The 16,817-nt window shown below is 65.0% G+C and overlaps 2 protein-coding genes across 3 annotated transcripts in view; one reads left to right on the plus strand and one right to left on the minus strand.

Annotated features, from left to right (window-relative positions):
* Nucleotides 1-11,484, plus strand: part of SMG6 (SMG6 nonsense mediated mRNA decay factor) — a 115,066-nt gene extending 103,582 nt beyond the window's left edge. For both annotated transcript variants that reach the window (XM_074922841.1, XM_074922842.1), the window contains exons 16-19: nt 3,881-4,034; nt 7,192-7,403; nt 7,693-7,774; nt 9,414-11,484. In XM_074922841.1, the coding sequence (XP_074778942.1) occupies nt 3,881-4,034; nt 7,192-7,403; nt 7,693-7,774; nt 9,414-9,544 (579 nt within the window). In that variant the 3' untranslated portion in view covers nt 9,545-11,484. The remainder of the gene's footprint in view (nt 1-3,880; nt 4,035-7,191; nt 7,404-7,692; nt 7,775-9,413) is intronic.
* A 305-nt stretch (nt 11,485-11,789) lies between these two features.
* Nucleotides 11,790-16,566, minus strand: HIC1 (HIC ZBTB transcriptional repressor 1). Its single transcript, XM_074923034.1, has 2 exons — nt 16,294-16,566; nt 11,790-15,443 (listed from the first exon to the last, which is right to left on the minus strand). Exons 1-2 carry the CDS (start codon nt 16,343-16,345, stop codon nt 13,498-13,500), a joined length of 1,998 nt encoding a protein of 665 aa, XP_074779135.1. The 5' UTR covers nt 16,346-16,566; the 3' UTR covers nt 11,790-13,497.
* Between the last annotated feature and the right edge of the window lie 251 nt (nt 16,567-16,817).

Genomic DNA, 16,817 nt, shown 5'->3' on the forward strand with positions numbered 1-16,817 from the left:
GCAGCTTAACCGGGGCGGCCAATTATGACATGTCTTCCCAAAATAGCCGCTCTCCTGTCCCTTCTGAGCCCACGGAACGGCCGCCCCCTTAAGATGCAGCCGCTCCTTTGTGGCGGTAGTGTGAGTAAGTGGCTAAATATAGCCGTATCCCATTCACGCTCTCCTCGGCGCGCAGGAACAATGCCGCGGGTGCACACGCGCCGACACGCACCTGCCTGGGAGCGGGTGCCTGCCGGCTGCGGAAAACGCACACCCACCCACGGCGGCTCCGCCACGGCGGCGGCCCCGCTTTGCTACCAGGCACGGGGCACGTTTACTTCTGAGGAAGACGCTGGAGACGAACCTTGGGAGGAGGAAGCCCTCGAGCAGAGACTAGAAAGGCATTGTTCTCGGCTCTGGAAAATCCGCCTCCGATCCCCGCGGAGCACACGGGGCTGGAAGGGGCAGCGGCGCTGGGTTTCCCCGTGGTTGGAGAGGAGGTCGGGGCAGGAGAGGTGGTGGCAGGATGGTGACAGCCCATCCGTCCTGGCAGAGCGGTGTGACCCCGTATGACCCATCCCGACGGCAGCGCGGCACTCGGCTCTGCCAAGCTTTGGCTCCAAACCTCTCTGCCAGCCTGGCACCACGGGCAGCGGAGCTCCAGGGTGCGTGTGTGGAATCCCAGGAGTCGATGTGGAGCCCCTTCCTTTTCTGTACTTGAGGTGGAGACCCTCAGGTCTCCCCCCGGCACTCTGCAGAAAGTGCCACCTGGTAGCCTGGCTCGCGGGGGGACCGGTCCCCTGCCCACACTGGAAGCCCTCAGCCAGGCATCGGCTTCCGGGGAATCCCCCAGGTGATCCCAGCTGATGGACGAGCTGGGAATTTGGGACTGTGTGTGCAGGAGTGTCTGATCTCAGTGCTGCCACCAGCTGGGGCAGCCGGGGGAGCCACCTCCAGCTCCGGCCCAGCTCCTGGGAGAAGCCCCCCTGGCCAGAGCAGCAGGATGGGCAGGGGGCTGGTGGGGGCAGCAGCTCTGATGGCCACAGTGTGCGGGTGCAAGAGGCAGGAGAAGGGGACCTGCCTGTCCCTGGGGGGAGCAGGGACCCTCCCGGCCTCAGAGGTCCCCTGCTGTGCAGTGAGTTTAACCCTAATAAGACAAGACTAAATTCTGGCCATCCTAAAGCACTTGGGCCCAGGTGAGGCTGTACCTCCACTGTTTTTAACTGCGCCGCTCTCCCCAGGGTCTTCAAACCCCACCTCCCGGCGGGGCGCCTGGGCCTCCGCCTCCCTGTCCTTGCATTGGGGAAACTGAGGCACAGTGGGACCGGCAGCTCATTTCTGGCAGCAGTGGTGGCACAGAATCCAGGCCCCAGACACAGGCATCCCAATCCACATCCCCCACGCTCTCCCTCCTCCCCACGGGACCGTGCCCCACGGACCGGCAGAAGGGTTAACGCGGCGCTCGCCTCCCCGGTTCCCCGCACATGGGCTCCCTTTCATCTCTGGCGCGGGGCCAGCCAGCGTCGGCATGAATCACAGGCCACTCCTCTCCCCCCCGAAACCCCTTGGCCGGAGGCTTCTGCAGCCTTTTACTCACACAAACAAAAATAAATCTCACTGCCGGCCTCTGAACTCTGCAAAGGCGAGTTTCCCTCTGGCTCCCCGAGCGGCCCGGAGCTGTGCGCGGGGACTTGGCACGCTCCCCGCCGACCTCGCTCTTTCACTCCCGGCGCATCCTGTGTCCTTCTCTCACCGGGCGGCCCGGCGAGCGGAATGGGACGTGACGGCCGGCACAGGCGTCGCTCACGGCTGCCAGGAATCGGCTGGGTACGGCCTGCGAAAGCTGCCGGGGCAAATGCCACACACGAGGGTACTGCCCCACCCCGTCCCCGCCGTCACCCCCGCGCCTCCAGACGGAGGGGTAGGTGAGCTTCCCGCTTGCGCCGCGCTCCTGAGGTCGCCTGCGTGGGCCGGGGTGAGCCCTGCGGTCGGGGAGCTGTATTGGGGTGCAGGCGGGGGTCCCCTCCCGCCACCGGCCCTTGCTCACGTGGGACTGTCGTCAGCCATTTGAGGCCGTGTAGCTTTGCCACCCCCCCTTCCTGCAAGTTCAGGGTTGTCATCCTCTTTGGCCGGCGCACAAGGGACGTGATGCTTCGCTCTGGGTCTCTGCGTTGGCCGACGGGGCCCTTCTCCATCTCCCTGTGGCAGGTGGAGCTTGGTGGAGTTCTGCAGGGCCCAGTGCCTCCCAGGGACGAGCATCTCCTCCCACACCCCAAAAACCCAAGGCGAGACCCCATCTGCCGCCCTCCTCACAGTGAGCGGCAGCGCCGTGCAAGATTGCCACGGGGTTCCCGTGCCACTGGGGTGTGCCAGCACCTCCCGGGGTGAAGGCAGAGTGCAGGCAGCGATGGCACCTGGCGTGTGGCCAGCCCTGGCAGCATCTGCACTGCCCAGGGACACTTGGTGCCATTGTAGCTGCCCCTGAGCGATGCGGGATGGCAGCGGAAGGGACCTGGCGCGCTCCCCGCTCTGCCCGTCTCCCCTCAAGGTCGATGGGAGCTGCGGCCCTGGGACTGACGCTGCCAGGAGGCGGGTGGGAGGCACGTGGTGAGGTTCTGGTTGCTGCCTTGCCTGGAGACACTTGTGGGAGGTGGCAGCATCAAGTCGCCTTGATTTAAAGCCAGATGACAACACTTGGAAATGGATTAAAAACCACTTCTTTCCGTGGCCACTGCTGGCCCGTGCAGCTCATCGTTCCAGGGTGCCTCCGAGGCTTTGGCTTGACTGCAGGAGGGTTCAGATCCTCACCCCGGGCAGGGGGAGCTCCCTGTGACATTGGGCAGAACAGGGTCAGCGGTCACCTCCTGTCCCCAGGGCACATCTTGTGGGTGCAAGCCCGCTGTTGCAAGGGTTTGCATGGTGAATGTGTTCCACAACAGTGCTGCTGTGCTCCGTGGGTGACCAGTTCCTATTAGAGGCAACAAACATCAGCAAGTCCAGGGAAGCTATTTTTAAGCAGAGGAAGCACTAGAATAGCATCCTGAGTTTTTTAAGCCTGTGACTTACTAAAGAGCCCAAGTCCTTCGATAGCATCAAATGTAATGTGTGAGCTCTTGGGTCCTATTTTGGCATCTGGCATTGTCCAGAGATCCAGGTGCAACCCCACAGGGTTGCCAACAGACCCTTCCCATGTATGTGTGAGCACCTCTGGTCTCCAGCGGGTGTGAAGGGCTCAGCCAAGGACAGTGCTGTGGGTTTCCAGGGCTGGAACCCACCTGGTTTCCCAGCTGGATGAAGTCAGAAAAGGCAAGGCATGTGCGGGAGCTGGTGAGACAGTGAGTGAGATACTCAGACAAGCATCCTCACCCCACAAACCTCCCCTCCTGTTGCTTCCTTGGGGTCTTTGTGTTAGGATGTCGTTGGCAGAACCTGTGTGTCCCAAAGTTGTTTTAGCTGTTGTCACCTTGAGCTGTTTCCATCTGGAGTCCCAGATCCCACTCCCTTCAGCCCCCTTTTCTCCTCTCTGTTTTATACTGGGGTTGGTCTCTTGGCACCGCTGCAGATAGTCCCGGCAACTGCCAGCCCCGTAAATGGGACAATTCCCAAAACACCTCCATTTTCAAGGCTGGTCCTGGTTCTCCCCAGAGCCTCGACAGGGCTGTTCTCCTAGGAGAGGGCCATCTTAGAGGCTTTTGCCATCCCACTTATGTGTGCACTGTGGATCTGCAAGAGTTGGTGTTTGAGGTGCAGGTGGGATGAACGCAGCCTCCTGCCAGTGCCCTTCACACAATGTCCTTGCTGCAGGAGGTGTGCGTGCCAGCCAGGCTTATCTTCTGCTGTCGAGGTCCACAGGTCATAGGGCTGACATCCTACTTACTCATCATGTGTCCTTCTCTTCCAGGCCGTGCTGAAAGACCAGAGTCAAATGAGGCAGATGGAGCTGGAGATCAGACCTGTCTTCCTGGTCCCAGACACCAATGGTTTCATCGACCACCTCAGCAGCTTGATAACACTGCTGGACTGCAGGAAATTCATCTTGGTGGTGCCCCTGATCGGTGAGTAGGACCAGTGCTACGGCGGTGGCTTCCCCTCTCCCCCTGCACGGGATGTCCCTCTGTGCCAGCTCCCTCTCTCTGTGCCCAACAGTGTGGTCTGGAACCAGTTGTCTCGTGCCGTGGGGCTGGTCTCCATCCTGCCCTGTCTTGTCCCAGCTGTGGCTGGTGTTCCTTCAGCCCGTGTCACCCCTCTCCCTTCCTGACAGCTTTCTGCCCACAGCAGTCAGTAAACTCCTCCTGGTGCATTTGGGGGTGCCAGGGGCTGAGAGAGGCAGGCGGGTGTTAAATAGGATTTGGAGGGAATTTTGGAGGGAGCAAGGAGGAGGAATTGTTAAACAATCAGAGCAGATAGCTTATCCCAGCTGAGCTGGGGCTTAGGCAGCCTGAGCAAATGGCCGGCCTGTGTCCCAGCGTCTCAGAGCTGCTCAAGCCCAGCCCTTCTTTTTATCCTTATAAAGCTCGCAGTAAAACAGCAAGCTGGTTCCCGTTATTGGTAAACACTCACCCTGGCAGATAACGGCTGTGCTGCTGGGTGGTCTCCCAGGGTGGCGGGAGGATTTGGTTAGATGCCTTTGCTCTGATTGTTTGATCGTGCTCCGGGCTGGAGGTAACGTTCCTCCGGCCAGTGTCACCGCGGCGCCCGGCGCGTCCCGGTGCCAGCCTGGCATTCAGAGGATCCCCGAGGGCATCAGGAGAGGCCGGGGCAGGAGGGAGGCTGAGCCTCCCAGAGCCCACAGGCTGCCCCATCTCCAGCCCCGGGAGGCTGCGGGTCAGCCCTGCCCCGTGGGCATCTCCAGTGTCCCCCTGGCAGTGAGGTGTACGCTCCTGCCGATCTCCTGACCTGCCCTCCCCACCATCACGGGGCTTCCCCCTCACCTCCCAGTGCCCAGCAGACAGCTCTGCCTGCCCCAGAGCCAGCATCCAGCTGCCGCCCTTCCCCGTGGGGTGAACAGCCTGGCTCAGGAGGGATTCCTGGAGCTGGGAATGGGAGGGTGGGTGGGGGCAGCGGGGCTGGCCGCCTGCCCAGCTCAGCACGGGAGCTGCCAAGGTGCTCCGCGGCTTGGTACTGCGATGCCAGGGCTCTGTGTGGAGGGGAAGGGGAGGGAGCCTGCAGCACCGGCAGAGCCTGGGCAGCCCTGGGGGCTGCGGAGCCTGTTAACACCTGGGAGAGCTGGGACCTGCCCTGTTGCCGTGGCAGGAGCAGCACTTACAGGAGGGCTGAAAACGCTCCTCCTGTCCAAGATGTGCTGCCCTCAAAAGGAGCCTGGCCTGGCCTGCCCTGCACGGGCAGGAGGAGCAGCAGCGACTGAGCACCTCCAGTGCTCTCCTGTCCCGTTGCCTCCCTGCACAGCCCATCATAGCAGGGACAGAGTAACTCATCTCCTGCCACGAGCCTCCCCTGCTGCTGCTAAAGCACCCTGAAGCCAGTGAGTCCCCGTCCACATCAGTTGTTGGTCAAATTCCCCCTCGTCCCCCAGGAAAGCCGTCAGTGCTGAGACCCGAGTACAGGGACCAGAGATAAACGTGGTGCCCTTCCCCCGGCACGGAGCACTCCTCCCCTCTCTTCCCGGGGATGCAGCAAGGGGTTAAGCGCACAGCTTCGCGTTGGGTTTGTTTCTCTTGCTCTTTAACCTGCTCCGTGCTCCTTGAGGCTGACCCCGCCATGGAGAAGCCAGGCCTGGTGCAGAAGCACAAACAAGCCTCCCCTTTGAAGCCTGTTTAGCTTGGAAGCAGGAAGGCGGATTTCGGGAGGGAATACCAGCTTTTCCTGTTTGATGTTCCGTTCTTGCACGGCTCCCCCCACCCCGGGCCCAGCCGTGCATTGTGTGGAAATGGCAGCATCAGGTCGGTAGCAAGAAGAGTCGCCAGCCAGGGAAGAGCAAAGCAGTTCCATGCAGCTTTAATTTGAATACCCAGACAGTGAGTGCCAGTCTCACCATGGAACAGAGCGATCACGCAGGCTCCCCGGGCAGTGATTCACAGCACTGGGGAGAGGCCTCAGACCCCGAGCTCTCTCCCCGAACCCCCAAGGAATGCATAGTTCCCACTTGAACTCAGGACTTGGCTCCAGGCTCGGAAACAATCTTCAGAAATGAAGCCATGGCTAAAACACACACTGTGCGCACAGAGGCTCCCTCGCACACACGTGCACACCAGCTCTCGCGCGCGCCCGGCCTCGCGCACACACGGCCCCGTGCACGATCACGGGCAAGGACGCTCGTGCACACGTCTAGCCCCGTGCTCGTGAGCCCGGCCTTGCCGCTACCCGCCTCGGCGGCATCTCTCTCACACCCGCACGCTGGCTGTGTGACAGAGCGGCTCTTCCAGCAGCCCCGGAGGGTGGGACCCTCCTGGAGCTCTGCTGGGGTCCCTCGGGCTTGTGCTGGGCTCTGGGGGGGCCGCAGTGGCCGGGGTTCCCGACCGCTTGGCAGCAGTGCGGGAGGCTCAGCGGGCTCCAGTGAAGGGAAACGGGGTGGGAATCCGCCTGATCCCAGGCTCAGTGTTGTCTCGAGCAGCGTGTGTCAGCACAGATGTGCGAACCCTGTATCGGACCCAGATGGGTGAGGTGTTGCAGAGCATCTGCCCTGCCAGGAGCTCGGGACAGCAGCTCCAGGTGGGAACATGGGGCCAGGACTTGCGCGGGAAACAGTGCCGGAGTGGGAACGGCCTGCTCCCACGCGTGACCCTGTTCCCACGTGTGGCCTTGTGGCAGGAAAGCAGCAAATTTTCGAGTCACAAAGTGAGGCAGCAGGGTATGGCTGTGCTCGGGGGCAGAGGAACGGGCTGCAGGAGGCCGTGGTTTTCCGGGACCCACGGACGTGCTGCAGGAGCATGGGGGGGGGGGGCACAACAGTGCTCCCAGCGTGTCGCAGAGCAGAGCGAGGTGCCCTTAGGGAGCGTTACCCCACGCTGCAGGGGCGAGGTATGGGTGCGCTCGGGGCTGAGCCAGGTGACCCACGGAGGTGGAAGGCAGCAAAGCTTTTCCAAACCCGCAGCCAAGTCCAGGAGCGCAGGGACACTGCAGCAGCTGAACCCAGATTTCCTGAGCCAGCTTCCAGTGCCCCGGCCCCGAGGCCTTGGCAACTTGTGTGCTCCAGCAGCAGGTCATGGGAGCACCTTGTCCCATAGTAACTGTACCTCCTTTTCCTGTTTGAAGTGATAAACGAGCTGGATGGCCTGGCCAAGGGCCCGGAGATGGAGCACCGGGCCGCAGGCTATGCCCGCCAAGTGCAGGAGAGAGCCAGGAAGTCCATCGAGTTCCTGGAGGAGCGTTTTGAGAGCCGGGACAACTGCTTGAGGGCTCTGACCAGCCGAGGCAACGAGCTGGAGTCCATCTCCTTCCGCAGCGAAGACACCACTGGCCAGCAGGTAAGGGGCCTCTGGCTGCAGCGGCAGTGCTGCCGAGGGCTGGAGGCTCTTTGCCACCATCTCCCTGGGGGAAACCAGGGACCCTGGGGTCCACGAGCTCTGGGTGGGGGGTGGCTCTGTCTCCACCTTTGCAGGGGGCTGGGCAGGCTCCTGAGAGCTGCATTTCAGCTCGGCACAGCCCTGCCCTCGGCTGAGCTGCAGCAGTGGCTCAAGGGCAGTGCAGAAATGAGGGTGGTGGGGTTGCAGGATTTTTTTTCCTGTCAGGGGTAACATTGCCCTTTTCTTCCAGGGAAATAATGATGACCTGATTCTGTCCTGCTGCCTGCACTATTGCAATGACAAGGCTAAGGATTTCATGCCCTCCAACAAAGGTAAACACCTTCACGTTCTCTTTGTCCCTTCTCTGTTGCTTTTCACAGACTCTTCTCATTTGTCTTTCACTGCCCTTGGAGCCACCCTCTCCTGCATTTTGCCTCTTTCAACACCAAGGTGCCACCTCCTGCCTCCGGTTAGCCCCAGGCTGTGGCCCTCCCATCACATTGCCAGATGTGCACCTCACTGCACTTGGGGGATGCCCCATGAGAGCAGCCCACCGCAAATGTCCACAGAGCCGTTTTGTGGCGCTGGCAGCAGTGACGAAGGGCCAGAAAGAGCCTCCTCCCCACAAGCCCTGGTGCCTCCTGTCCAGGGCCCTTTTCCTTATGGATGCCCAGTTGGCATTGGCCACGCGTGCTGGGACCAGACAGCCCCCGGGCTGTTGCCAGGGCCGTGGGGATGGGAATCGCATCAGCAGCTGCCCAAGAAATCAACCCGCATTTGTCAGTGCGAATTCTTAGCAGCTTAACTTGTCAGATTCACAGAGAAACCGTCACCAAATGTTTATGTGCAAATGATGCTGAATTTTGAAATCATGTGGATTATGGGGAATGGGGCCTGACAAGCTGACAGCCTCTGGTTTGTAACAAGGAGGCGCGTCACCAGCGCGGAGCAGAGGATGTTTATTGTTACACATTTCTTAAAGTGTCCGCACAAAACCTCCCGATCCCGCTTTGGGCAGCCCTCGGCCCCAGGCCTGCCCTCCCACCAAGCCCCTGCTCCTCTTCCTCCCAGCACGGGCCAGCCGGGGTGCTCACCCCACCATCCTCAGCCCCGACACCGTGACCATAGCCCGCGTTCCTGGCCACCCTCCCCTTCCCCTTGTCCTGCCGCTCCCCACGCAGCCAATCTGGGCCCATGTTGGGCTCCCATAAACTCTGTTTTTTCCATTCCCGTCCTGGCTCAGAGGCACTGTGTTTCCTGTGCTCATAGGAACAGTACTCTGGTCACAGGACCCAGCTGCTTACACATACCCCATATGCTTCCCCTGCTTCACACACACGTAAGCGTGGCTCCCACATCCCAGCCCGGCGCGTTGCGTGCGGGGCAGCTCATCCATCTGGGGGCAAGATCCCTTCGGTTATTTCTCAGGCTTCAACTCTCTCTCTGGCTGTCTGAGCCCCAGCCAGAAACGCCTCGGTGTCAGTGGCAACTCCAAAAAAACTTCACAAAAAATAAGGGTTGGTTTAGATCTTATAATGAGATCACCAGAATAATAGCACCAGCTTCCTGCTGGAGCCAGGGTCGCAGGCCGTCTTCCTGGCCTGGGTCAGGCAGAGGGACCTCCTCTTCCCTGCTTGCGGCGCGGTGCACCAGCCCGTGCGGGCAGCACGGGGCCCTGGCACTGCTCCCTGCCCTTCCCTGCCCAGGGACTGCGGGCAGAGATCACAGATCATCCCCCGGCCAGCGCAGCGCGGGGAGAAGGCAGCCTTCGAGGTGAAGTGCTGTCTGCGAGCTGCGCCGGGCAGCCTTGGCAGGGAGAGGGGAGCAGCGCTGGGGTGCCGGGCAGCACCTGAGGAGGGGCAGCGGGGTGGGGGGGGGCACAGCGTGGGGACAGTGTGGCGTGGGACAGGTGAGAGGGCTGGGGCAGAACGAGGAGGGCTGAGCTTCACGCCGCTCTCTTTCTCATTGCAGATGATCCCATCCGTTTGCTCAGGGAAGTGGTTTTACTGACGGACGACCGGAACCTGCGAGTTAAAGCGCTGACCCGCAACGTCCCGGTGCGGGACATCCCCACCTTCCTCAAGTGGGCCCAGGAGGGCTGAGGGGGCCGAGCCACCACGAACAATAAACGCCATGTCTTCAACACACCCCAGAATGGCCGTGCTGCGAAGGGCCCACCCCCGAGGGCAGACCAGCTGGGAAGGTCATTGCTGTGGATGGTTCATGTGGAGGCTGGGCCGTCGAGGGTCCCACCAGCCTTTGGGCAGTGCCAGAGCGGAGCTGGCGAGCCCCGCTGGCGAGGGAAGCTTTGGGTGAGCCCGTGCTGGATCGCCAGCCTCTTGCTTGGTTTGCTTGGTTGCAGAGAGCTCGAGTCACGAGTTAGTGGCTCTTCGGGTTTGTAGGCTGCGTAGGGCAGAGACCGGGGACACGCCAGCGCAGACTTTGGGATCGCTTAGTCTAGCTCACGCTCCTCGGAGAGGCCATGGACTTCAAGGGCAGGTTCCCTCCTGCCCCAGACTGCTCGTCCTGCGTGGCCCAGGCAGCCCCAAGCCTCCGGACCCTTCTCCACCCCACGCCCGGGGTGCTTCATGTGGAGGTGCTTGTCCTCTCCCTGGTGCAGGCTTTGCTTGTTGAGTTTGAGACTTCAGTATAGGTTAGTTTTCAGGTTTGTGCCCTGCCTGCTTTGCTGGAGGAGGAGGAGGCTTTGAACACCCCCAGGCTCCCCACAGCTGCTTTCTGTCCTGCTCCCCAGCCATTACCTGCCCCTTCCCTCCTTCCCCAAACCCCTTCGTTCCCACCCCACTGCCTTTAGACACATTTTTGACCCAAGACTCAGCGTGAGGCTAACAAAATTATCCAAGTCCCAAGGACCAGCTGTCCCACAGGGCCCGTGTATCCTCACATTGCCACGGGCTCCCCTTGTGTGTGGGATGCAGCTTCTGCCTGTGGCTGCCAGCTGGGGCAGCACCCACTCCCCAGCCGTTTGCCCTGGGACCATCCCCTCTGGAGTTGCCCCTTCGCCGTGCAGGGAGCCATGAAGGGACCCCGCTGCCTCATCACTGGGTCATACCGCACTGGGAGCTGGTGCAGGGTTGGGGTGTTGGCTGAGCCCCCCACACACACCCGCACACCCGCCCCACACACTGTCCCATCACCAAGCATCCCATCCCCAGCCCAGTTAACGCGCCAGATACAGAAGCTAAGAGGGAGCATTAACCCATGAACCGGAGCCCCTGGAGCTCTGTCAAGTCCCAGTCCCATGAGCAGAGGGTGGGAGCGACCCCAAGGCCGTCCCCGGTCCCCACTGGGGCGCCGCGGCCGTGGGAGGGAAGCGTCAAAGGTGGCAGAGGAAGCAGTAGGATGGAGCCCAGCGTTTTCCTTTCCTGTGTGGGTGGCTCGGACCCGGTGTCTGCATCAGGAAGCCCAGCGTTACCCCTGCACCAGCCACCCGGCCAGGGCCAATGCCGGGGTGGGAGCCTCGGCAGCGCCCGGCCGTGGTGGGGCCGCACGGCGCAGCCACAGAGCCGAGAGCTTGCCAACCTGTTCTGCATCGGCTGCCAGCGAAGCAGGGTCTGTGCTGCGGGGCAGAGCCTGTTCAACAGAGACTTCGGGGTGCCCGCGCCTGCTGCAGGGCACATGGAGCCACGGCTGAGCCCACCTGGGGCCGTGGCACACACAGCACCCGCGCCCCGGTTTGATGCCCACACCCCCATGCAGCGCCCAGACTTTGCTGCCTTCTCGTCCACGCCGGGTGTGTTTAAATGGTGGGGTTTTTTCTAACGGAGCTGCCCCCTTTTCAAGGCCCTTCGCGGGCTATTACCAGCTCGGAGGGACCCGCAGCTCTGCCGGACGCAGACCCCACGCATGAGGTTTGCTGCCACCAGACGAGCTGGCACGACAGCGAGCGGAGCGGGGGCTTGCTGGTGCCAGGCTGCTGCCCCGAGCCCCCGCAGGGAGCCCACGTCTCAGGGAGGCAGCCGCATTCGGGCTGTTTTGTTAAGATGGTTTTAATCATTTTTAGTATTAAACACTTGTCTGTGCAGCGTGTCGTTTCATTTGCCGTCGGCGGGCGAGTTTGCCGTCGAGGTTGGGGCAGGGGTGGGCGGGGGGACACGTTTGTGCTTGCGAGGACAACGGCTGCTCCGTCCCACCTGCAGCTGCCCCCCCGCAAACCGAGGGGGCTCCGAGCAAACCAGACGCACAGCAAAGCCCTTCGCCTCCCCTCCCTGCAGCTCCACACCCACCTTTCCCCCTGGCACAGCCTGCGCCCCCTCCCCGCCCCGGGGTCACCCCCAGCCCCACTCGGCACCGACCAGGGCCATCCCCAGAGAAGGACGTGAGGCCAGGCACGTTAATGTCACTTTATTGCTTTTTTCGGTTTCGACTATAGAAAAAACAAAAGGGCAAGGAGCCCGTGTACAAATTGGACGTGATACAGAGGGGGCCAGTGGCCCCGCTGGGCGCTGCCAGCTGTGCTTTGGGTGCTGCTGCTGCCGCCGCTCGCCCCACGGCAGCTCCGGAGGGACGCTGCCAGCCCTGGGGAGCCCTGCGGGAGGGGCGGGGGGGACACGGGACGGGGACCTGGGCAGCTCAGGGGGGGCAAAGGGGCCACCTGGGCAGGAGTGGCCAGCTCAGGCTAAGGCACAGTGGCTGCGAGGCCGGGGACAGTCGCCGCTGGCGGCCACCCCGCGGCCTCGTGTGCAAAGGAGAGGAGGGGGCTCGGGGTGGGGGGAGAAGCTTCACATTAGCCCCAGGCAGAGGGGTCAGGGCACGGGCCGGGAGGGTCCAGGCCGGGGGGGGCCTTTGCCCACACCGAGCAGAAGGTGGGAGAGGGGGTGCGGCCGTGGCAGGGGGTGCCCCGTGGGGGAGCTCGGCCCCAGGTCACCGCAGCCCAGCCTGGGGCAGCCCCGTGGCTCCCTCGGCTCTCCCCAAGCCCCCGGCCCCCTCCTGCAGCCCCTGCCCACCTCCCCGTAGCTGACAAACCAGACCGCTTTGTCTTTGTCATGAACTCCCCGGCCCGGCCCGGCCGCACTGGGGACGGGCATCTTTGGCAAAAAAAAAAAAAAAAAAAAAAAAAAAATTAAAAACATAGAGGTGAGTGGCCGCCCCGAGGGTGAAGCCGCCGGGTCCCTGGGCCCCCCGGGGCCCCCCGGGCATCCCTGATGGCGAGGCGCCTGCTGGGGCAGGGCCCAGGGGCTCAGTCTGTGACAGGCCCTGCCCCTCCTCCCGAAAACGCGGGGTGCCAGCGGCCGAGCCGCCGGGTTGGGGCCGGAGGTCAGTGCTTGCTCCGGGGCGAGGAGCACCGCGATTCCCCCGCACGGACCGACCGCCGTCCCCCTGCCCTGCACCCACTGCTCAGACCCCACCGTCCCCCTCCGTCAGTCTGTCCCCCAGCTCCCGGCATGGCCCCGGGGGGGGAGGCTGAGCCGGCACGCTCCCCCCCCCAGCCCCAGCACGGCCGCGCTCGCCGCTCGCGGTCTGGACGGCCGCCGGCAGCTCGGAGGTGTCGCTCCGGCCACGACGGACAAACTACTCACGGGCCCGCAGCGGTCGAGGCGGCACAGTCCGGGTCCCATCGCGGCAGAGCCGAGGGCCGGCGGGTCCCGCCGTGGGGCTGGGGCGACTCAGGCAACTGTCGAGGGCGTCCCCTGGCCCGGGGGGCAACGCCGGGGACGGCCCTGAGGTAAGGAGCGGGCTCATGTCCTCCAAAGCCTCGGGGCGCAGCCCGGCCTCACAGCTTGTGCTTCGCTCCCGCCCCGGTGCCGGGGGGGCCCGGGGGGCCCCTCACAGCGAGGGGGGAGCCGCGCCGCGAGGTCAGTCCCTGAATTATCGGCTTCTCCCAGGCAAGCCGGGGTGCTCGTCGCGGGACGCGCCGTCCAGCCGTCCCGGGGCAGCTCTCATGGGACCTTCCGCTACGAGCGAGTTCTCCAGGACCGTCGGCAGCGCCGGGGGGACGAGCATCCACCACCTCTCTCCCCGCCCGCCCCCCCCCCAGCTCCACGCGGGGCAGCGAGGGGAGCCCGGTGGGCCCCCCCACCCCCCGGCCGGGCCGGCGCTAGGGGGGTGAGTATCGCTCTATGGTCCGGGCGGCCTCGGCGTGGAGGTGCGGAGCTTGCGCCAGCACCTCGGCCGCCTTGTCCTGGCTCAGCCCCAGGTGCTCGGCCGTGAACTTGGCCAGCGGGTAGAGGCTCTCCATGGCCTTGGGGTCGCTGAGGAAGTGCGAGGTGTGGGAGAGCAGCTCGGCTGCCTTCTCCTGCTTGAGCCCCAGCTGGTCGGCGGTGAGGCGGGCCATGGCGTAGACGCTGTCGGGGAAGTCCAGCTTGGCTTTGCCGTCAGGGCCGGCCGCGTGCATCTTCATGTGGCTGATGAGGTTGCGCTGCTGGGCGAACTTCCCGCCGCACACCTGGCACTCGTAGGGCTTCTCACCCGAGTGGATGCGCATGTGCTCGGTCAGGCGGTACTGGCGGGTGAAGCGCATCCCGCAGGCATCGCAGGCGAAGGGCTTGAGGCCGAGGTGGCTGCGCATGTGGCGGGTCATGGTGCCGCGTTGCGTGAACTTCTTGCCGCAGATGGTGCAGGGGTAAGGGCGCGTCAGCCAGTGCGTCTTCTCGTGCTGCCGCAGCGTGGCCGGGTCCTTGTAGGACTTGTCGCAGGAGGAGCAGCGGTAGGGCCGCAGGATGTCACCCAGCCCTGGGCCACCCTTGTCCAGGAAGGGCACGGCCTGCTCAGCCGCCGCCTTGTGATAGAGCTCCTCTTCGTTGTGGGCCTCCACGTGGGCATTGAGCTGCTCGGAGCTGGGGAAGCCCTTGCCGCAGGGGATGCAGACGTAGAGGTTGTCGCCCAGGCTCTCCGGCTCGTAGCCCAGGTGGTTGCAGTAGCGGTCCAGCGCGTCGCCAGGCGAGGGGCCCTCGCTGCTGCCCGTCTCCTCACTCGTGCTGTTATCGGGCTCCAGGTCGTTGCTCTCCACGCTGGGGTAGCGGGGCTGCGGCGCTGCGGGCGGCGACTCGGCCTTTTCCTCCCGCTCCAGCTCCTTCTCCGCCTCCCCCTCGTCCAGGTAGGGGCCCAGGGGCTCGTGCTTCATCCAGCGGTACATCAGCTCGCGCCCGTCAGCACGGGGCAGCGGGGGCTCGGCGCAGGGCGGCGTGCTGCGGAAGGGGTCGGGGGCATGGGGGTGCCCCCCCGGCTCGCCACCCGGCGGGGAGTCCTTGTAGGCAGCGGCGTGGCTGGCCAGGAGGCCGGCGCTGACGGGGGGGCTGTCGTGCCGCGGGGGCAGCGAGGGCTCGCGGGGCTCGCCGGGCAGCAGGCGGTCGGTGGGCAGGAGCTGGGCGGAGGGGCCGGTGGGGCTCTTCTTGGAAAGGTCAAGGCCGCAGGGCGGCGAGCAGTGGCGCTCGGGCGGGCACAGCCCGTGGGGGTGCAGCGGGGCGCCCTGGGCGGCCGAGGCGTACAGCTCCCCGCACTGCGTGTTGAGCGGCGCCGCCGGCTCCACGGGCGGCAGGTCCACGGGCCGCGGCGTCCCCGAGTAGCAGGCCTGGATGACCGGCGTGGCGGCGCGCAGCCCCCGGCCCAGCTTGTAGGGCGCGTAGCCCCCGCGCAGGTGGCAGTACTTGCCGCTGCGTTTCAGCTTCTTCTTACAAAGGGCCACCAAGCCGGGGATCTGGAGGTAGCTGGCGGCGGCCAGCACGGCGCCCAGGCTCTGCTCGCTGCCCGGCTCGCACTCGGCCAAGCGGCCGGTGTAGATGAAGTCGAGGATGAGGCGGAAGATGCCGGGGCTCACCATCTCGTGGTCCAGGTTGAGCAGGTTGTCGTGCACCACCAGCGACTTGAGGTAGGCGCTGCTGGCTGCCAGGATGTTCTTGTGCGCGCGGAAGAGCGCGTTCTGCACCACGATGATCACGTCGCACAGGAAGCCCTTGGTGCGCTGCGTGTTCAGCTGCAGCAGCAGCTGCCGCGAGTGGCTCGGCACCTCCATGGCGTCCAGCATCCCGCTCCTCGCCCGCCGCCCTGCAACACACCGCCCCGTCAGCGGCGCCACCGGCCCCCCGGGCCCCCCGTCCGGCCACTCGGCCCACGCGTGGGGAGGTGGGGAGGGGCAGGGGAGGGCTCGACCCACACGTCGAGGGGGGCTCAGCCACGCGTGGAGAGGTGGCGGAGGTGTGGTTGGGGAGAGGGGGGGGGGGTTGTTGGGGGGGGGGGGGGTGTCGGGGCTTAGCCCCCAGCCCCGCACGCCGCCGCGTCCCGGCCGCTCTGCACGGCCGCCTGGTCGGTGCCACCGCTTATATGGGGGCTCGCTTCTCGGCGGGCCGGGGGGGCGGGAGGGGGGTGAAAACCCCCGGAGGCTTTTGGAGAAGGTGACATCACCCGCCGCCGCCGCCAGCGCCGCGCCCCGGCCCCGCCAGCGCCCCGGCACCCCCGCGCCCACCTGCCGGAGGAAAGCGGGGCGGGGGGGGGGGAGAGGAGAGGAATCGGGCCGGTGCCCCCAACCCGCCCGCCCGCCCCCCCCGCGGCTGCCGCCCGCGGTTACCTGCGCAGCGCCGCTGCCCCGGCTCCCCGCGGCGCTTCCCCGGCTCTTATGCGCCCCGGTCCCGGGAGGCGGCCGGCCGTGCCCCCCCGGGCGCCCCCCGCCCCCGTTTCCTCTCCCCACCACCCCTCCCCGCGAGGTGAGCGGGGGGACGGCCGGGACAGGGAGGAGGGGGGAAGCGGGACCTCCCCTCCCCGCCTCTGCTCCGGTACCGGTGCCCCCCGCCCAGGTGGGTAAAGCCAAGCGCCCTCGGAGCTGCTTTTTAGAGTGGCGCTTTTTTTTTTTCCCCCCTATTTTAAATTTTTTGGGGGTGTCCCCTCCCCTCCCCTTTACCTGGGCGCCCGGTGGCCTCCGCCAACCAGCCGAGGTCTCGGTGAACTCTCATGGCTCAGCCCCGGGGGGGCCGCCGCCGGTTGCTGTTCCCCTCCACCCTCCTCCTCCTCTGCTGCTGCTGTTCCTCCATACCCCGCGCTCCCGGCCGGTCCCACGGAACGGGAGGAGGAGGAAGAAGAGGAGGAGGAGGAGGTGGAAGAAGCAGCAGCGGTTCCTCGGGGTTCCCGACGCCGCCAGCTCGGAGGTGAAACCCGGGCTGCGAACTCCCCCTGACCCCGGCCTGAACTCCGAGCAGCGCCGCTGGCTGTTAAAGGGACGGCGGGAGGTTTTCCTCCTCCCATCCCCGGGCGGGGCACCGACAAGCCGGGCCCCCCCCACCCCCCCGCCCTTCTTCTCTTCCCTCCCTCCCTCCCTCCCCATCCCGGTCTCCTCCTCCTTCTCTGAGACCGTTTTCCCCCCCTCCCGATCTCCTCCCGCCCCGACCCCGCCGCCCCCTCGGGGATCTCCATCCTTGGGGCATCAGC

The sequence above is a fragment of the Athene noctua genome, chromosome 19, assembly GCF_965140245.1.
Source record: "Athene noctua chromosome 19, bAthNoc1.hap1.1, whole genome shotgun sequence".
Classification (NCBI taxonomy): domain Eukaryota; kingdom Metazoa; phylum Chordata; class Aves; order Strigiformes; family Strigidae; genus Athene; species Athene noctua.